Source organism: Podarcis liolepis, assembly GCF_965112155.1.
Source record: "Podarcis liolepis genome assembly, chromosome: Z".
NCBI classification, from domain to species: domain Eukaryota; kingdom Metazoa; phylum Chordata; class Lepidosauria; order Squamata; family Lacertidae; genus Podarcis; species Podarcis liolepis.
Genome location: NC_139570.1, coordinates 29762882 through 29784686, shown reverse-complemented (window position 1 = coordinate 29784686; position 21805 = coordinate 29762882). Strand labels below are relative to the sequence as shown.

General features: G+C 44.3%; 1 protein-coding gene across 10 annotated transcripts in view; it reads left to right on the top strand.

Annotated features, from left to right (window-relative positions):
* The window catches only part of AMOT (angiomotin), a 69736-nt gene that overhangs the window by 31332 nt on the left and 16599 nt on the right, over window positions 1-21805 (top strand). For 8 of the 10 annotated variants that reach the window (XR_014521365.1, XR_014521366.1, XR_014521367.1 and 5 more), the window contains 4 exons: window positions 2632-3525; window positions 16724-17231; window positions 19461-19605; window positions 21205-21291. Coding sequence is in view for 6 of the 10 variants with exons in the window: in XM_083485053.1 (XP_083341179.1) it covers window positions 2690-3525; window positions 16724-17231; window positions 19461-19605; window positions 21205-21291 (1576 nt within the window). In the remaining 4 variants the exon portion in view is untranslated. Of the gene's footprint in view, window positions 1-2631; window positions 3526-12831; window positions 13280-16723; window positions 17232-19460; window positions 19606-21204; window positions 21292-21805 lie in introns of those variants that run through there. The other 2 variants (XM_083485056.1, XR_014521368.1) reach the window with 2 other exon arrangements.

Here is a 21805-nt window from a genome sequence, read left to right as displayed (position 1 = left end):
AAATGTTATTATTAGAAGAAATGAAAGCCAAAGCAAGAGAAGAGAGGCACTGCTTTGCTGCGAAAGCCGTTTTGAGAAGCAAAACCAGAACCAATTAGAAACCCCTTAAATAATCAGCCAGCACAGCAAGAGGTCCACAAGTAAAACTTGCAAACCTCAATGGGTCTCACACTGAGAGACTATCTGAAATTCCCCAGAAGATACCATCAGTTGCTACCTGCAAAGTTAGTGATTTAAGGGGTGAAAATCAGCCAGATCTCACCTCCTGCTCCTGGCCCAAGAGAGAAGTAGTCCATTTTACAGCGTGAAAGCAGTTTGTTTGCTTGCTTATGCAAATCATACAACAATTGAAAATTTTCCTCTTCAGCACAAAAGACTTCATGGGGAGTGGGCTGAAAGGCTGTCTTTGGCTCTTCTACCCAACCAGAGGAGAGTCCCAAATCTCGCAGCAGGAAATCTCAACTTGGTTGCAAGGGGGTGCTCCTGAGTTGCAGAAAACAGCTAGAAACTGGGGACTTTTTAGTGGCCATGACCTCTGGATCTTTGAAGATTTAATCTTGGATACAAACTCTTAGAAATAATTGCATCCTCTGGAGAGTGTGGATGATTGGTATATTACTTTTTTAAAAATCTTTTTACTGTGTTAGGCATTATTCTCTCTCCTGCTTAGTTTTAAGCTGTTAAATTAGATTGGTTTATTTGTATTGTTTTATACAACCATATACCATTTTTTTGGTATTTATTGATTGATGACATTTCTAATTGTTTCTAGCATACGATCACAGAAATTGCATATAGGCAAGCCTTTGGAACTGCCCCACAACTAGCGAATGAGGGTTAGAGAGAGAGAGTTCCCTGTTCTCCCAGAGCCTGTGTACAAATTGAGTCTTGCCCAGCAAGCAAGGCGGAGAGCTTAAAATCCATTTTCACTCTGGTTCCTCTTGGGTTACCCAGTGCAAAACAAAGTGTTAAGCTCTCCACCTTGTTTACATTTAATAATCATTTCTGTGCTCCTTCTCTACTCCTGCTGCTGCCAGGAAACAAGTCAGAGTCTAGTTCAGTGGTTCCCAAAGGGTAGAGGTGGGATTATGTAAGGGGGTTCTAAGAGGCAAGGGGACAGCAGGAGGCGCTGAGGGTGTAAATGGCGCTCAGACTTTGAAAAGCTGCTGTCACTGGATCAGGTTCATCAGTTTGGTTCAGGGGTCAGCAACCTTTTTCAGCCGTGGGCTGGTCCACCGTCCCTCAGACCTTGTGGTGGGCCGGACTATATTTTGAAAAAATGAATGAATGAATGAATTCCTATGCCCCACAAATAACCAAGAGGTGCATTTTAAATAAAAGGACACATTCTACTCATGTAAAAACACGCTGATTCCCAGACCGTCCGTGGGCCGGATTGAGAACACGATTGGGCCGCATCTGGCCCCCGGGCCTTAGGTTGCCTACCCCTGGTCTGGTTGGATCAATTAAGCGGAACAGTTTTTGTTGGATTTTGAATAAATGTGCAAGTAACTGATACTGTTCCAAATTTTATTATCTTATTATATTCCTTAGTGGATCATGAAAAACGCTATTCTAAATAACATTCTTTATAAGGCAAGGTTGGTGGGGAATGGGCACCAGCTTATTGGAACCAAGGGGCTGATGGGCCAAAACTGTTAGGGAACCAGTGGGCTAGCTTTTTGCGATGTCCAAACTTGGGCTTTTGGTTTGTTTATCTCCAAACAAGGAGCAAATAAGGAGCTTACAGCTTGGAAGTTTGCTTTTTCCAAAAGAAACCGCACAGCCATGAACTCTGTCCCTTTTCCTGGCAACATAGCAGGAGTTGTGGCAGTGGGTGGGGGGGGAGGAGGGAGGGGAGAGAGCAAAGTGGGGATTTTTTAGCCATGTCTGAAAATGAGGTTTCAACCATGGTTCAACATGATGGTGTGAACTTGACAGTATAGACGCTGTCTGTATTTTAGCAATCAAACCTATGGCTAGACTCTTGACGCTCCTTGTGGGAGGTGGCTCTTATTTCAGACCACCTTCTCAGATAAATCCCTTTCTCTGAATTTATTTATTTATTATTTCACAAAATTTAGACATGGCTTGATTATTTTTTAAAAAAACCCCACAACAACCCTTCAACGTGGTTTACAAAGGGAACAAAGCAATAAAATTATCACTAAAAACAGTAAAAAAAAAACCTCTTATAAACATATAAAAGATTAAAGCAGCAATAAATGAAAAACAGATTAAAATGTGTGTCAGCATTCTACATGTCTGCGCAGGTAGGTCTAAACAAAAATGTTTTTACCAGGCACTGGAAAGAGTGCATTGAAGGTGCGTTGCCTGATGTCAGTAAGCAGGGAGTTCCAGACTATAGGTCCAGCAACACTAAAAGATTGATTTCTTGTAAATGTGGAACAGGCAGCGTCTGTAATAGTGCTAATGCCACAGATTGAAGCAGTCAGGGTAAGGCAGTCTCAGACAAACTGGTCCCAAGTTGCTAATGGCAATCTTTTTGTTAAGCCCCACTACCTGAATAAGGAAAGGTATGGGGTTTTCTGCCTTCTCCACCCGGACTTCCACTTTTCTCAGCTCAACATGGAGGCCAACAATCCCCTCTTTTCTTCCCCTCCTTTCCAGGTCACGGGCAGCCTGCGTGCCCCCTTTCGCATTCCACCCCCGAGGCCTCGCAGTTGAGATGAGGAATTCAGACGAGCAAACGGCCACGACAGTTTTACAGCGCCTGCTGCAGGAGCAGCTGCGATATGGGAACCCAAACGACAGCCGCAACCTCCTCGCTTTGCACCACCAAGCTACGGGCAACGCACCCACTTTCGCCAGCAACGGGAGCCCAGGGGCTCCAAGCGAAGGGCTGAGCCCCCAGGACCACCAGGCCGGAGCCCATGTTGCCCGCCAGGAGCCCCAGGGCCAGGAAATACAAATGGACAACAGTGTCATGGAGAAGCAGCTCTCTCCAAGGCTCCAGAACAGCGAAGACCTCCCAACCTATGAGGAAGCGAAAGTCCAGTCCCAGTACTTCAGGGGCCAGCAGCACGCCAGCGTTGGGGCAGCATTTTATGTGACGGGGGTCTCCAACCAGAAGATGAGGACTGAGGGGCGCCCGACAGTCCAGCGTGTGAGCCCTGGGAAGGTCCACCAGGACGAAGGACTCAAGGACCTAAAGCAAGGGCACGTCCGCTCCCTGAGCGAGAGGCTGATGCAGCTGTCTCTGGCCACCAGTGGCGTGAAGGCCCACGCGCCCGTCACAAGCGCCCCGCTCTCCCCACTCTCCTCCCAGCAGACCAATGACTTCTACAAGAACTCTGTGACAGCTCCTCCCCAGCCAAATATGAAAGGGATGGAGCACAGGGGACCTCCTCCTGAGTACCCCTACAAAAACATGCCCACCCCTCCAATGAGCTGTAAGCAGATGGACCCCGGGCATTTCTACAGCGACCACCGTCTGGGTCAGCAAGGCCGAGCTGACGGGCCACTGATGAGGTACCAGCATCCTCCTGAATATGGATCTTTCAGGTAAGCAGCCTGCCTTTCATTCATGAAACCAAAGAAAGGGAGCAAATCAGCCCAAGGTCCTCAAAGGGCCCAGAATGAGCTACAGTAAGCCCGCAACATACACAGGGCTTATGTTCCAAGGATAACACCTAAAGCTAAAATCACTTATAATCAAGACACATTGGGTTCAGTGGTGAGCAGGATTGCCAAAGTCATTTTTCCTGGAACCCTGCACTCTGTCCACCCCTTTTAATTTTTCTTGCAACACACATAACTGCTGATTGCGCACAAGTTAAAAGCACATAAGTTGTGGGCTTACTGTATTTTGCTGGCGCTTTTTTTCCTTACCTGTCTGCACAAACCATCCTTGGGAACTTGTGGTATTTTCAGGTGATGTCTCGGTTTTGTACTTTGCTAATGGGAATCAAAAGAAAATAAGGAGCCTGCAGGATGCAGGCCAATGGCCCATCTAGTCCAGCATTCTGTTCTCACAGTGGCCAACCAGATGCTCAAGAGCCCTTTTCCTTACTGTGGTTTCCAGGAACTAGTATTCAGAAGCATTTCTGTCTCTGACACTGGAGACAAAACATGGTCATCATGGTGGCCAGTAGCCACCCTGATGTGAAATTGGCTTTCCTTAAAAACAGCTGGAGGAACAAGAGGACTTCCTGATAGCTGCACCTGTCACTGAAAAGTGCTGTAGGCAGAAAGGGATGTGAGAGGCCTGACCCTTCCAGGATAGAGGTTACCAGAGTGGTAATTCTCCTGCTGGTGGTTTTGCATAGCAGTTACTGGGCCATCACTCAGGCTAGCAGCAGTCAGCTCAGTCAGGCTTCCCATTCACTTAGATCTGTGCATCAGGCCTTCTTGGTTGCTCCTATTGACTACCAGTGTAGATCTTGTGGCAATCAGAGACAGATATTTTGCTGGTGTAGCACATTTGTTACTCTGGCTCCCTGCTGGAGTATGTTTTAGAGTTTGTTAGAGACTGATATATATATATAAACAAACACTTGCTCATCTTTTTACCAGCCTCTTGAGTGACATGTTTTCTGTTTGGCATTGTTGCAGGGAGGTTACTATGGGAATGTTGTACAGCATTTGTGTTTTTTGCGTACTACTGTTTCAGTGTTTTTTTTGTAATCCATCCTGGAATTTGATAACAAAGAGCAGTTATATTTGTAAGTTAAGCAGATAACTAAAATAACAGACTGTAGAAAGTTGTGATAGTCAGAGCTGTTGCTCTGTCTATCTCAGTATGGCCTACACTGAGTGGCCGTGGTTCTCCTGGGTGTTGGGCATAAGATACCTAGGGATCCCATTGAGAATTGAACTTGGCACCTTCTTCATGCAGAGCAGACGCTGTACTTCTCAGTTAGCTATGGCTCCTGCTGTGGACGTCTGTGGCTTTCAAACTTACTTCCCCCAGGGCACAAGTGCCACATCAATTTATTCACTGCAGAATGCTTGCCCATTGCAGAGGATTCTGGGAAATGTTCCAGGGTACCATCTTCCATGCCTTCCCCTTTTGGTCTCCATGAACAGAAACCACACTCTGCAGCAGGATGCTGTCAGCTCTCTGTGGCTGCTCTTGTGGTGTACTGCATGGTTGAGCAAGGGTTTCGTTGAATATAGTCTGAATTAGAACCTGGTGGTGTGTTCAGCAAGCCCAGCCCTCTCATTAGACAGTGTGAGGCAGATTCTCAGGGGCAGCTGCAGCTCACACTTCTTGCTCCAGAGCCTCTAGCAACTCCCCTCTGTTGCCACATAGCCTCCCTTTGTCCCACCACTGCAATTTGGCCTGCTGCCTCAGGGTTGGTGGAGGATGCTCTCCCATTGCTAGTGTTTAAGTAAGATCCATTTGCCAGTCCAGTGGGATTCCAGGACCTGGAAGAGAGCTCCATCTGGCCCAACCTTCAAACCTTTAAGAGCCAGTGTGGCGTAGTGGTTAAAGTTTTGGACTAGGACCTGGGAGGCCAGAGTTCAAATCCCCACTTGGCCATGGAGCCCCGGTCACTGCCTCTTATAGTCTAACCTACCTCACAAGATTGTAGTGGGTGTTAAATGAGGAGGGGGATAAACCATGTGTGCCACCTTTCGCTCCTTGGAGGAAAAAAGAAGGGATCTAAATGTGATATATAAATAAACTATCCTTTCTGTCTTCAAATCTTTATTGTTATGATCAATGTAAGAAGCACATAAAACACATTGTCCAGATATGCTGAGTAGGGTTTAAAATAAAACAATCAGTCATTTATTCATTGCATTTCCACCCTACCTTTTCCTCTTAAAGAGCTCAAGGTGTGGTGTGCATTGCTCTGCCCCTCATTTAATGAGATTCACGCCCAAGTGGGTAGGTGGGTGAGATTTGAGTCCTGGTCTCTTCCAGGTCCTCATCCCCACACTGGCTCTTGCCTTCTTGACAGCAAATAGAATCTCTAAGCATTCTACAGAAGAACAAAGCATTAAAACAGTGGACACGGGACAAAGTTGCAAGCATCTGTTTGTTCGTTTACAAAAATAATAATTCAAAATACAGTTAAAATTGACGATTGAGCTGAAATATAACTAAATTGCATTTCAGCATTCCACATATCTAGATAGGCTTGCCTAAACAAAAATTCTTCTAGCCTTCGCCAAAAGGAGTACAGGGAAGGCGCATGCCTGATGTCAGTTGTTGCCTTGACCGTGTACATCCCCCTTGGTATGTGTTCTTGGAGAGGCACTGAGATATCTCTCTCTGTCTGTCTGTCTCTCTCTTGTTGTATGGACGCATAGGCGTCTTCCTTCCACATTGGTTCCACACTTGCCTCACTTGCTGAGGGAAGAGTCTGGTGTTCTTGAGTCTATAGGATTCTTGCTGTGCTTTTGGCTCAGGCATTGATGATGGAGCGTTTTTTTTCCAAATCTGGTACCTCCAAAGATTGGAAATGTAAGCCTAGGCTTACCGGCTGCTTTGTATCACTGAAGAAACGTGTTCTCCCATCCAGGAGTGACTCCGTTACCTTCTACACTTCACGATACAGCATGTGAGTTGTCCCAAATATCAACAAAAGTTCTGTGCATTTTTCAGATTGCAGGTAGACCATTGATGGGGTTTTGCTGGATGAATTCTGTGCTGCTTCTCTGTTTTAAGCCTTGGTTTGCATGCATGATTTGAAATTAGTTGTATTATACCTCTGAATAGAGATTGAAGAGCAGCAGGAAAGGACCCCCCCCCCTTTTTGATTGTTGGTTGATGTATTCTAAATTTTGTCTTTGCAGAAAAGTTTGCATTGCAGAGGGGGTTCGACTGGATAATCCTTTGGGGGCCTTCCAACTCTTCAATTCTGTGACTCTATGAAATGAGAAATATGATTGCTGCCCAGCTTGGACCAGAATTTATTTATTTGTCCCAGTCAGAAAATTGTGTCCAATATTCTAGCCAGTGGGAATATTAAAAGAGTTTACCTGAGCACATGCAGAGTGCCTTTTCCTCCCATTGAGCAAGGGAGCCACCAGCTGCTACTGCTGCTGCTGCTGCGCTGACAGTCAGCTTTATTGAACACAGCCAAAGGCATTTCCAGTACAAAAATTATATAGTTTCTAAAGCAATGCATGAATTAAAGGAGATGCATGTTGCAGAAAGTCACAGGACCACCATTAGTAGCCATGTGTGCCATCCAGCAAGGGTAACGAAACATTGTGTTAAGATTTATAATACATGATAATTCTTGACAGTCCAAGTTTAGCTACCGAATGTGTAATGTGTTTATCAGCTAGACATTCTGAATACAGCTGAAGAATAGGGGATAAATATCTCTCTTTGGGCTCCAAATGGAAAGGACAGAACAGCAAATTTTATTTCTTACGCAAATTTTATTCCTTAAGACTATATATAATCTTTATTCTCAATAATGAGAATAATATTATTATCCATAGGTGCATAATACTTTTATTTTTATAAATTTTTATTATTTGTAAAAGGAATATTTGTATAAGTTAATACTTTATTATTTCTTTGGACCTGTACTATAGCTTTGCACTTTTGTCCTTCCACTTAATGGCTTAAATTTTTGATTCTTTGTTATGTCTGCACTTCGTTGCAATTATCAAATCAATAAAAGAAAAGCAGATATGCATGGAGATATGCATAATATTTTAGATCTGATTACAACTGAATATCCATATCCATTCTGCAACTGAGATTCCAAGGTGTCTCCTGTCCAAATATGCTGAGAGCATCTGCCAAAACCTAGGTTTTGTAAAAGCTCCGAGGAGCTGTGAATAGAAATAACGGCGCCTTGAATGATTGATCTTGATTTTAGGTGTACCAGATGGGGGGGGGGGAGCATCAACCACAGATGCTTTGTCTTGATCAACATCGTGATCCAAAATCCAGTTCCTAAGAACATGGGGACTAAGATATTCCCGCATGGGGAGATTACAAATCCTTTGTCTATCTTTTATTTAGGGCTGCCATTTATCGGGGGGGGGGATTTTGGATTCTGAGGTTTTCCGTAAAAGAAAAAAGCTCAACAACTTTATTATTATTATTTTCATTAATTATTTTATTTTATTTATTGCCTACCCATCATCCTAAGGTCCCAGGGGGGGTTGCAATAGGAGTACTATTCAATAGATCTCTTACATGGAAGAACACAAAAATTAAAACAGTGAAATAGCGTTTCAGATGCTCCAACCAGCAAAGCTTAGCCTTCCAGGCTGTTTAGTCTATGACAATACCTGATGTACGCTAAACAGATTCTAGCTGCAATCAATGAAGGACCAAGCTCAAGACTCCCCGTGTCTGTTTCATAAACTTATTCTGCCGAATTTCCAGCTCAGATTTGGCTCCTATTCCCCAAGCTTATGCCCCACGTAACATTTGTGCTATGATTTTAGCCACAAAGATCTCAAGAGCAGTATCGATTAATTAGCCGCCTTTTGTATGGGCCTGGCATGCAGTAATTTAATCACACCCATAAGAGTTTCTCATCAAGTGGATCTGTTCAAGGGCATGCCCACCTAATGACCACCTGAACTTAGGTGCCTTCTTCCTAAGTCTAATGGCCTTAGTTTTCCTATTGTTTACTGCCAGCTGATCTTCTTTTACAGAGTTGCCCAAATTTGGTTAATGTTCCTTTAAAGCCTGTTCTGTTCAAGGAGAGCAAGACCAGGTCATCAGCCCAAGGCATTTCAGACAACTTACGATTTCCAATTGAAGGGGAAAGTAGGAAGGGGAAAGCCATACAGTCATACCTCAGGTTGAATGTGCTTCGGGATGAGCGTGTTCGAGTTGCACTCCGCGGCAACCCGGAAGTAACGGAGTGTGTTACTTGCGGGTTTCGCCGCTTGCGTATGCGCAGACGCTCAAAATGACGTCATGCGCAGAAGCACCGAAACGTGGGCCGCGCAAATGCGCAGACACGGGTTACGTTTGCTTCTAGATGTGAATGGGGCTCTGGAACGGATCCCGTTTGCATCTAGAGGTACCACTGTACCTGGATTTAAATGGTTAATAGTTACTAGAAATTACGCCAAAATATAGCCTTGTTTCATTCCTTGCTTGATAAGAAATGCTCGTGATAAGGCAAATAATTCTCTTGATGTTGTAACTGAATAACCAGAGTATTATTTTATCAATGTTTATGCTATAATCACTCTCTGTTAAATCAAAGGCTGATGAACATGAAAAGTGGCTATAAAAATGAACTTGTTTGGATTGTTGGTGTGTTCACAAATTTGCTGATAAGTCTGGTCTACAGTACTCCTGCCCTGCTTGTTTTGCACAGATTTCCCATTCTTGTAACTTATTTAGTTAACTTATATAGTTTAGAGACTACATCTAAAAGACTGGTAGGTCTGTAGCTCCAAGGCTCTGAGCAATCGCTTTTCTTAAGGATTGGATTTACGGGAACGCCATCTTGAAGGAAAGTGACCCGTTGTGTTGCTAAGTTCGCCAGAATTGGAGACCACCAACTAACAGCTAAAGTCACGTCTTCTGCTCTGCTCTGGAAGTCAGTCCTATGAATAATTGCCTAAACCAGATGCCTAACTCTGTGTGAGATCAGGCAGTGAGCCTTCCCGATGCACGGGGTCATCAGAGCTTGAGGCATTCAAACCCACAAAGATGAAAAACATCCTCTCTCCTGGTATGTAGTTGAGCAGCTTTGTAGAAGTCTAGGTCTACTTGCCAAGAAGGTGGTGTCTGGCTCTGAGGAGGGGAAAAAATGCTATTTCGCATGGTGTCTTTCAAAAGTGGTGAGCACTTTGCTCCTAGGTTCTTTTTTTGCGTAAAAACATAAGTTGGGTTTGTGCTAAGCCAGGGTAGTGCTAAGTCAGTAGTTCTGTCAGCGCAAATATTTCTCCTTGCACAGTGGAGCTTTCCTACTTCTTCTCTCCCCCCCCACCTCCTAAATCTATTCTGGGGTTCCTCCAGTCCTCTGGAGCCAGTGTGGCATAATGGTTAGGGTGTGGGACTGTGACCTGAGAGAGCAGGGTTCAAAGCACCCAGCCATGAAGCTCACTGGGTGACTTTGGGCCAGTCAGCATCTCTTGACCTAACCTACCTCACAGGGTTGTTGTGAGGATGAAATGAGGAGGAGGAGGAGGAGAACCATCTACACCACCCTGAGCTCCTTGGAGTATATAAATGTAATAAAGAAATAAATAAAATAATGATGCAGGGCAGGGAACATGAGACATAGAGAGGGAGATGCCTTGTTGTGCTAACAGTAGTCCTAGAGCCGATGGGACACTTTAGTTTAGTGGTTCCCCAAGTGGGCAATAGCACATACCCACACCCCAGTGCTAACTGGCAGGGAGGCTCTGCAGGTTTCAGTGACTGTCAAGACTTCGAAAAACTGGTATCACCAGATCAAGTTCATCAGTTTTGTTAAATTAATTAAACTGAATAGTTTCAATTGCATTTTGAATAAATGTGCGATTAATCATTGCTGTTCTGAATTTTCATTGTGTTGTTACCTTCCTTAGTGGAATGTGCAAACCGCTATTCTGAATCATGCTTTTTATAGGGTAGGGGGCATTGGGGCTGAGTTTACAGAGCCAACATTCAAAACCAGTTCAGGAAGCCTTTGGTTTCTTTCATGCAGGAAAATCAATCTCTGTGTTTTCCTAAATATTCTGCTTTTTGGTTCCTGTTTAGGACCCTTAAATCAGACCACCCTGTGACTCTCAGTGCTGGCTGGAGCTGATGGAGGTTGGAAGGCAACAACTTCAGGAGGGCCACAGGCTCCCCACCCTTCCTTTGATTATTCAAAGACCTGAACCTCTCATGTATTATTTAATCCTTACCCATCTCATCCCAATACAGTATTCTTATTTTTCTGCCCTAACCACCAGAAGACAGGGTGATTAATACATCCTGCACTTCACTTGCAAATAGCATCCCTACAGAATAGCATCCTTGTAATCACCAACTGCCTGCACTTTCTATAAACAATCAAAAGATATCGTTGATTCAAAAGGTTTTCTGTTAGGGTTTTAGTCTTGTTCTAAATGCACTTGCTGTTTTTAACTTGTTTAAATCACTTTGAGACGGTGGTTTAGAAACTGACAGATTGCTCATGATTATCATAATAAAATATACTACTACCACTACTATTGATGATAATAATGTCCTTTCCTAGAGGCTCATTTTCTACGGGAACTTCAACCAACAGACAGCCTTTGGGTGTTAAAGTATACAGTATTAGAGTGATTTCTTGTCTTGGGGCATTTTTTTCTGCATTGGGGTAGCGCAGTCTCCTCTCCTCCCCATGGTCAGATTCACCATATTTTTATTTAAATCATAGCAATCAATTCTAAATCTGTCTCTGTGCTTATAAATTAGCATGGCGATTTAATGCGAAATCTGTATCTTCTGGTGATGCATTTCTTCCTTTTGGGCTGTGAATCCCGTTCTACATATTTGAATTTAAATATTCACATGACTTCATTTCTCTCTTTTTAAGTTAGGAGAATTTTAGAATGCTTTTTTTTTGCCAGAAGCAGCTAAAATTCCACTTCTGTAATATGTACAAGGATTCCCTCCTCCCTTCTTTTTAACCTGAATAACCCCCATTGTGAAGACAGTTATAACAGAAGAACAATAAGACGACTTAAACTAGCCTTCCTAACTTGTAATTTGTGGAGGGAGACAATAGCAGCAGCAATGGGGGTGTGGAAGTGAGACTCGGATGGCAATTAATTAATTCAGATTATATTACGCAATGGAAGCAGGGCAGCAGCGGAATAAGAACACCTAAAACTTACAAATAAATTCGTTGCCCTCCAACCAAGAGCTCAGAGCAGCTGAGAGCACTTGTAGGCTGCATACTTTTTGCCATTCAGTTCATTTTCATTGTTAGTTATTACTGTACTAGAGGTTGTTTACAACCAAAATACTAAAAAAAAAAAACACCACCCCATATTGCCACCCTATAACTACAGTACAGTTGTATTTTATGCTGTGGTTTGGTTCCAGGGGTTCAATATGTGCACAAAAATGTGTACAGTTGTACCTTGGTTTTCAAACAGCTTAGTTCTCAAACGTTTTGGCTCTCGAACGCCGCAAACCCGGACGTGACTGTCCCAGTTTGCAAACTATTTTTGGAACCCAAATGTCTGACGCGGCTTCCGATTGGCTGCAGGAGCTTCCTGTAGCTAATTGGAAGCTGAGCTTTGGTTTTGGAAGTCAAAAGGGCTTCCGGAACATATTCCGTTCGGCTTCCAAGGTATGACTGTATACTCAAACCTCCTCCATATGAGCATCTCAGCTTTCCAGAGTGACTGTGCTGAGAGGGCCCTGCTAATTTGAAATCTCCTGGGATCTCAAGGCAGCCCTGTGAGATCTTGTGAGTGCATCCTAGAACCAGTGTGACAAGGAGGGCTTTGTCCCCCGAAACAAAGCTGAGAGCTGAAAGGATATTTTTGCTCCAGGAAAACCTAGTGCAAAAAGAGCTTTGAAGCCCTCCACCTTTAACTTGCAGAATTTCAACCCGTCGGTCTTTAGCTGCGTATGATTGAAGTCACATTACTTCAGTGCCCATAAGATGTACACAAAACATAGCTAAAAGCGAACAGAATCCAGTAATTCATTTTGCATAGGGTACTTTGAAATAATACTGTGCTCACAAAATATCAGCAAATGTGAACGTTACTGTCCCGCAAAGCAACTCCTTAGCATTAATAATAATAATAATAATAATAATAAGTATCAGACTTCAGACTAAGAAGACAAAGCTTGCAAAATATGTAGGACAGGGTTCAACTGTTCAAGACAGCAATGAACTGCTAAGCTATTATGTATTTATATTTGGTTCAGGTCAAGCTGATCTTCTCTCGCCGATCTTGCCTAATAAACAGCTGGCTAGTGGTTGTTGTTCCTTCGGCCAATGGACAGGGCAAGACTGTCCTTTCGCCTCCTTTCTGCAGTCCCAGGCCATCTGTCACGGCTATGAATTCATCAGGGTTGAGTTTGCATATAACACTTAATGTGGTTCCTGACAAATTTAAGGGGAAATACGGACCCTTTTCTCTTTGCTGAAACCACACCCACCTCTTCCTCGTTTACTGTTTGGAGGAGAAATTGAGCCAGTTGTGGTGTGGTAGCTGGAGTGTTGGACTAGGACCTGGGAGACCAGAGTTCAAATCACCAGTTGGCCACGAAGCTTACTGGGTGATCTTGGGCCAGTCACTACTTGTCAGCTGGACCTACCTTGCAGGGTTGCTCTGAGGATAAAATGGGGAGGAGAAAGACTATGCATGTCACCTTGAACTCCTTGGAGGAAAGGTGAGTTATAAATGAGATAATTAGATCAATAATGAATACAATAAACTGTGTCTCGTTCTCCCTCCCTTTTTGGGAGTCGGAGGAGTAGCTTCCATAGACCAGGCCAGGCACTATATGGTTTTGTGGAAGCCTTTATGTTTTTCTGACTAGAACCCTGTGATCCACTAACTTGAACCAGGTTCCACATAGTGGCTTTTACCTGATGCACTTTTATGTGATGTGTGTGCTTTGTGTGTGTGCAGGTGCAGAACATAGATTTAAGGACCAGGGTTCCTTTGGGCATTTGCTTAGCCCACAAATCATGACTAGGTCACAGAATCTGCTACTGCTGCTTAGTCTTTAGATGGTTTGGGCAGGATTTTTGTCAATTGATCAGTCATTAATGGTTGAGGGTGTGGGGTTTGTTTAGCCTGGAGAAGAGAAAACTGATGTTCTAAGACATGATAGCCATATTCGATTATCTGAACGGCTGTCACATAGGAGATGGAGCCAGCTTGTTTTCTACTGCTACAGGGGGTAGGACACAAACCAGTGGCTTCAAGTTACAAGAAAGGAGATTCCAGCTAAACATCAGGAAGGACTTTCTGACAGTCAGAGCTATTTGATAGTGGGATGGACTTACCTTGGAAAGTAGTAGGCTCCTCTTCTTTGAAGGCTTTCAAGCAGAGGTTGGATGGCCATCTTGTTAAGAGATTCTTTAGCTAGATTCTTGCATTGTAGAGGGTACGTCTGGATGACCTTGTGGTCTCTTCTGACTTTGCATCATTCTGTGATTTATTATCCCGTCACAGACCCAGAGCATACAAAGAATGGAAACGTTGAAGATTAATTAAAACATTTCCTTGTTTAAAATTCAGGATTATGCAAAATATAAGATATGCACATATTTAAAATACTATATGATATGGAAAATAAAAACATGAGATACAATTTGCAATTAACGTGAAAGTTTCATCTTCGGAGACCTTTCAGCTGAGAAGCAAACCTTGGTCATTAACGTTGTTATTCTTTTTATCCGCCAAGAAATATTCCATTCCTGGGTCTTGCCAGAGTGTTTCTTCATAAGGGACAAAAGCTTTTTGTTGCTTGGAGATCTGTTGGTAGATCCCAATCTACCTTCTGTCCTGTCCTGCCATATATAGTGGCCATCTTCATGTGTTCTAGTCGCATCTTGTGGTGTTAGGGATAATCCTTGTTAAAGGTACCTCCGTTGTTAATCCTCTTCTTGTTCTTAAGGGAAATTCAAATATATCTTTTTGTAATGTTTATTTCCCAATAAACTGAGTCCCTTCCTCCAACTCCTTAGAATTTGCATCTCGGAGTGGCAGATGTCTGTCATATCTCTCTGGCATGCATAGATGTGTGTAAATGGACATGCATGATCTCAGAATGTCAGATTGCTATTTGCTGTGGACTAGCATACCCAGTCCCACCCATCCCACCCTGCCTGGACAACTGTCTGTCCAGATAAGTAAATTTATTAGACAGACAGGCAGTCTTTGAGTAGCATCTCTTCTAGACATTGAATCTCTATTGTGAGATTCAAACCCTCTTGCATGTGATTTTAAAAAAATATTTTTTAAAAGAAGGAACTTACCAGGGGGCATTTACCAGCACACATTGCTTCAAATCCCACAGTAGGACAGACTGTTCTGAGATAAAATGGAAACCCTCTTAGAATCATAGAGTTGGAAGGGACCCTGAGGGTCATCTAGTCCAACCCCCTGCAGTGCAGGAATATGTAGCTGTCCCATGCAGGGATCAAACCTGCAACCTTGCTTTTATTAACACCACACTCTTGTCAGCTCTAACCAACTGAGCTATCCTGTCTTGCAAGGTCTCTGTTCCCAATGCTGTTTAACATCTCCAAGGGCTTGCAAGGCCTCAGACTTGAATTCTGGTGCTTCATGAGGCACCGGAAGATGTATCGGGGGTCCAGCAATGTGGGTTCTAAGCACCCACAACAAATTTTTGTGGGTTCTCAGGCCCCTGGGGCCCCCTATGGTTGGCACCCCTGACCTGATCTATCAGGGCTTTTCTGGTGTTAAGCAGACAATATGTTAGCAGGTGATTTCTGGTATTGGTGACAGAGAGCATCTAACACGTGGGCTGATGTGAGCTGCTCTTGCTAACCAGTTTGTTACCAGGTGAAATTCAAGGTGGTGAGGCTCTGCTTTTAACCTGAGCATTGATTGCTGAAGGTGTGTCTTCTTCCATATGAGACCTTCCCATTCTTTAAGAACTTGCTTAGATTATTTTCTTTGTATGCTGGTGGTCATTGTGGAGAGGGCTTCCTTGATGGCGGCCTACAGATCACAGAACCAGTGACCTATACATTCATACATACATACATACATACATAGCATTTCTACCCTGTTCTTTAGCTGAAAGGGCTTCCAGAACTGCTGACGAAAATGAGTAGTAAGGCAGTCTTTGCCCTTAGGTTTACATTCTTAAATTTAAGGTTCTTGTAATGGACAGCTGGTATGGAGAGTTCAGGTAGCAATTGAGGGAGCACGTATGTCTTTTTCCTTTCCCTAACGGAACAGCACCCAGTAGATTCAGGGCTGTGTCTCTTCAAAGGAAACTGTAAACAAGCTTTTAATGTTTGCCACATCTTTGGGGAGAGGGAATGCTCATTGTCTCCTTTACATAGTTGTATTGATGTTTTCACTGCATTTTTAAAAAAATTATTATTCTCCATCTGGAGACCAGCAAGCAAAATATTTTTTACAAATAAATATAAATGCAGAATGCAGCAGGTAAGAAATTTTTGGGAGGTTCAGACAGTGAACCTTAACATGAGAACAAAGGTTTTTGCAGTGGGGCACATTGATCACTCTTCTTTTCCCCTTTGGTGTGCTAGAAGGAATTTTCTTAAACCAGCCTCAAAAAAAATTATTTGCTTCTGAAATGGTTATGCTTTCAGGCTAATTTGTATTTGATGGAAGATTGATATACAGTAGCTGGGCCAAAGAAGCATCTAATTCTCACTGAGGTTGTCAGTCAGTACCAACTGACTGTACCAATTCAGACTAAACATGAGGGCCCATGTGACTGACATTTCCTCCATGTCAGGAAAAAAGGACAAAGTCTTACACATTAAAAATGAGTTCTCTGGGTTGAAGGCTTTTTACCTGACCTGCTAACTCTTCATACGTAGGAACCATTTTTGGTCGGGTACCATTCCGTGGGCAGAACCATCACCTGCAATCTGAAGTAGCACAGTGCAGGTTCTTGGTCAGACTACAATGCCCACCAGCCCCTGCAGGCCAGACTACAACTCCCACCAGCCCCTGCGGGCTGGACTACAACTCCCATCACCCCCTGCATCATATGGCCAGGCTGTAGAGGCCTTGACCGCACACCCATCTCTGTTCATATGACTTTGTCTCTTTGCCAGATCAGCCCAAGTGAGCCACTGGTGTTTGTTGGTCTTTGCAGGCAAAACCCAGAGCACCAGCTGCAGCAGAGGCCTCCTCACCACCACAGCCCAACGTCTTCACTCACCTCCTTGGGCTCCATGACGCTCCTGCAGTCGCTGCCTCCCTCCAGGGTATCTCCTTCCCAGCCTCCAAACACTCCTGTCCAAGGAGACCCTTTCTCCCAGCAACGGACCCAGCAGCTCTTTATGCCCAGCCATGTCCACCAGGGAGAGCTTTACCGGCTCTGCCAGCCTGTGGTTGGGCAGCCACAGCAGCATTTCCAGCAGCAGCAGCAGATGCAGATGCAGATGCAAATGCAGCAGCAACATCATCAGCATCAGCAAGGGGACTCCTACTCGGCCCTCAGCAGGCCCCAGCCGACCCCTTCCCCATACCAGCAGATGCCTGTCGACCCTTTCGCCATTGTCTCCAGGGCCCAGCAGATGGTGGAGATCCTCTCTGATGAGAACAGAGCTTTGCGCCAGGAGCTGGAAGGATGCTATGAGAAAGTAGCCAGGCTCCAAAAGGTAAGAACTGGTGAAACCTCTCCATCCCACCCCCATTTAGTATTTCATTCTTAGGAGTGTAAGAGGTGCCCTTCAGACCGCTGCCCTTCCAAGTCCAGCATCCTGTTCTCACAGCGGCCAACCAGATGCCTGTATGGAATCCGCAGGCCAGGCCTGAGCACAAGAGCCCTCTCCTGTCCTGCAGTTTCCATCAACAGCATTGTTGCCTCTGACCGCGGAGGCCAAGCGCAGCCTCCATCATGGCTAGTAGCCCTTGATAGCTTTATCCTCCATTAATCTGCCCATTCCTCTTTCTAAGCCATCCAAGTTGTCAGCCATCACTGCCTCCCGTGGGAGGGAGTTCCACAGTTTAACTATGCACTGAGTGAAGAAGTACTTTCTTTTATCTGTCCAAAATTCTTCCAACATTCAGCTTCATCAGATATCAGCAAGTTCTAGTTTTATGAGACAGGGAGGAAAACGATTCTCTATCCACTTTCTCCAGGCCATGCATAATTTTATGAACTCCTATTGTTTGGCCTCTTACTCGCCTTTGCTCTGAAGTGAGAAGTCCCAAATGTTGCCACCTTTCCTCATAGGGGAGTGATGGCATTCCTTTCATCACTTTGATTGCCCTTTTCTGAAGCCGGAGAACACCACAGTTGTTGTATGCAAGCATCTACTGGGAGCACCTTTTTATGTCTTGGTTTAGCCTGCATGTATACTGTTGGACCACATTTGCTTTTACGTACATCTGCTGCTGTCTTGCTTATGGCTTCAGAAGACCCTTGCACAGTGGCTGAGACCTGCTTTGTACAGAGAGAGTCCTGGCTTCAGCCCCCAGCAGCATCTCTAGAGAGGGCTGGGCAAGTCTGGCCTGAATCCTTGGAGAACAACTTCCGGTCAACGTGCATAACACTTGAGCCACGTTGACCAAGAAGGCAGCTTTCTATTGCACATGTCCTAGAAATTGTGGCTTTTGTGAGGGTGTTGAAACACCTCTCGTTGACCCACAAAACTTTGCATTCTTTGGAAAGGTGGAGGAGACTCATTTCATAGAATTGTAGAGTTGGAAGGGACCCTGGGGTCATCTAGTCCAAGCTTCTTGCAATGCAGAATCTCAGCTAAAGCCTCCATGACAGATGGCTATCCAACCGCTGCTTAAAAATCTCCAAGGAAGGAGAGTCCACTACATTCTAAGGGAGTCTGTTTCACCATTGAGCAGCTCCTACCACTAGAAAGTTCTTCCTGATGTTTAGTCAGAATCTTGAAGCCATTGGTTCAGGTCCTGCTCTCTGGAGGAGGAGAAAACAAGCTTGCTCCATCTTCCATGGGACACCCTTTTAGATGGCTTGTGGGCATCCAGTGAAGCTGAATGTTGGCAGATTCAAGGCAGATAAAAGAAAAGACTTCTACACAGCACAGAGTTAAACTATGGAACTTGCTCCCACAGGAGGCAGTGATGGACACCAACTTGGATGGCTTTAACAGAGATTTAGACAAATGGATGGAGGCAAGGGCGATTGATGGCTACTAGCCAGGGTGTCATGCTCTGCCCTCCACAGCTGGAGGCAGTAATGCTTCTGAATACCAGTTGCTGGAAAGCACAGAAGGGGAGAGGGCTCTTGCTTGTGGGCTTCCTTTTGAGGCATCTGGTTGACCACTGTGAGAACAGGATGCTGAACTAGATGGGCCATTGTTCTGATCCATTGGTCAACTTAACTCAGTATTGTCCACACTAACTGGCAGCAACTCTCCAGGATTTCAGACATGGGGTCTCTACCAGTCCTACCTGGAGATGCTGGGGCTTGAACCTGGGACCTTTTGAATGCAAAGCAGATGCTCTGATCATTGAGCTATGGCCCTCCTTCTCCCATCCAATTTTCTCAGGACCAGACCTGCTTGCTTCAGTACCAGAACAGTATCATGTGCCTGTGGCTCACTGAGTGAAAGGTGTTCTGTTTGCAACATGGTTGTGATCTGCTTTCTTTTGCATGAGGTCTAGTCGTTCATTCCCCCACTACCACCACAAAGCCTATATATGTTCATGCTAAATACTGTTATATAGTGGATAGGTAGGTAGGTAGATGATGAGAGATAGATAGATAGATGATAGATAGATGATAGATGATAGAGAGAGAGAGAGAGAGAGATATGATAGATAGATAGATAGATAGATAGATAGATAGATAGATAGATAGATGATAGATAGAAAATGCATGCATAGTTTTCTTTTCTTGTTTGCTCCAGCTGGAAACAGAAATTCAGCAAGTTTCAGAAGCCTACAATAACCTGGAAAAGTCTTCCACAAAGCGGGAGACTCTGGAGAAGACCATGAGGAACAAGCTGGAAGGAGAGATACGAAGGCTGCATGACTTCAATAGAGACCTCAGAGGTAAATTTCTGTTTATACATGAGTTTAAAGCAGGCTTCCCTGGGTTTGGAGTTGCTGGGCTCTAGCTCCCATCAGCCCCTGCCAGCAAAGCCTATAGTCGAGGATGATAGGAGTTGCAGTCCAGGAACACATTATGCCAATGTCGTTTTCTTCCAGGTACAGGTGTTCCAGTTAGAGCCATGGCTACTGTGCAGGCTAATAAAAATCACCTTGGCCACTAAGACTACCAGCATTTCTCTAAACATATGGTTCCAGGAGTGCACACACAGGCATGAAAAAGACATTTAAAATACTCTACGTGTTAGCACTGATAGCTAATGACTAACTAATGTATGTAATTAAGATTAGTACCATGATAGAAAGATTTTTTATTCTAATACCACACTATTTATTTCCCTTGTAAATAATTTTTATTGGCTTACAAGTCTTAGCACGCCTCCCCTTACAACAGCTCTGTGTAGTAACTTGGACTGGGAAAACATTGGTGTCCTGCTTGCCTGCGAAACTTGCTGTATGGCAACTCTGAGGTCTCTGAGAACTCAGTCATTCATTCATTTTATATCCCACCTTCTTTCCCCCACAAGGAGCTCAAGGTGCTATACATGGTTCTTCTCTGGCTCATTTAATCCACACGACAACCCTGTGAGGTTGGTTAGATTGAGAGGCAATGACTAGCCCAAAGTCATCCAGTGAGCTTCATGGTTGAGCGGGGATTTGAACCCCAGTCTCCTAGGTCCTAGTCGGACACTCTAACCCCTACTCCACACAGGCACTCTGTTCTGCTGAGAGCATGTGACGAACTCCAGGTTGTCTGATAGGCTTCACAGCTCAAGGGAGATTTCTACCCAAGTGCAGCATTCTCTGTCTTCTGACTCTGTTGTAGCGACACAGATGTTGAATTGTGCCATTGTGGCAGTTTGCCATACCTAAAAGCTCTCTAGCCTATTTTGAGAAATTCTATGCTTAAAACTTTTATTTATTTATAGCTTTTTCTAACTACACCCTTCAGCTGGAAAAGAAGTCTTGGAGGGTGATTTACAGATCAGTTTTTTAAAGAAAGAAAGAAAGAAAGAAAGAAAGAAAGAAAGAAAGAAAGACTGTCACTGTCCTCAGGCACACCATCTAAAAGACACAGCAGAAAAGGCAAATGAGTGGGGAAGGAGGAGAAAATAAGCAAACTCAGATACCAGATGAGATCTTCTAATGAGCAGCTGAGATATTAGCCCTTCCTCCCCCTTGAACTGCTTATAACAGCTGGTTTCTCAGGTGCTCCAGTAAAGTGACCCTGCACTTCTCCTCCTCTCCCACTGCCCCCTCACCACCCCTGGTTGCCTGACAGAGTCTTCTTAAAAAACTGTTGCACTTATTTTTTCAGCCATGAGAACTAGCCTCCATTGTGGCCAGTAGCCATTGATAGCTTTACCATCTGTGAATTTATCCAGTCATCTTTTATTGCTATCCACCTCACTGCAACTTGGTATCAGCTCCAGCCGGAGCACCAGATTGATTGAGGAAGTTTGGTGTTAGAAAAACGTACAGTATGCTAGCTGCAATTAGCTGTGCGGATTCTGTAAAATGTATTTATCCTCTCCTCTGCAGAGCGTATGGAAACAGCCAACAAGCAGCTTGCGGAGAAGGAAGGCTCTGAGGATAACAAGAAAACCATCTGCCAGCTCTTTGCACAAAGTGAGTCTGAATTTCTCCTTTAATATGGTAGAGGCCTGTTGCAAAGGTGGGGTTAAGGTGACAGCTGTTCAGAAATCACTAGGGCAAACAGTGGGTAGGCTTGGGAATGGCTCAGCATTGCATAAGATGGTGAGATGCTGGGGGTGTCTTAAAAAAAAATTAGGCGCAATCAGTGCTGCTCATAGTAATGAGCAGTTTCTCTTTCCCACCCTTTACTCACTACAGGTCTTTACTTCCACACGTTCACACTTCCCCTGAACATTTATTTTTCTACCCCTTGGTTCTACCCCACCTTACCGCTACCTTTCCTAAATTGCACTGGATATAGTTGTATAGTGCAGAACAAAGTGAGAGATTATAGGACTCTCCCAGCTCTTCCTGGAGATGCCAGCAGGGATTTCTTTTCTGGCTCATTGAACTGATGGTGCAGGCTATGGTTCTTCCCTGGCCAGTGGCTGCTAGGCTGCCTCTGAGCCCAGCCATGATGACGATCACTGAATGCTAGCTGCAAGGG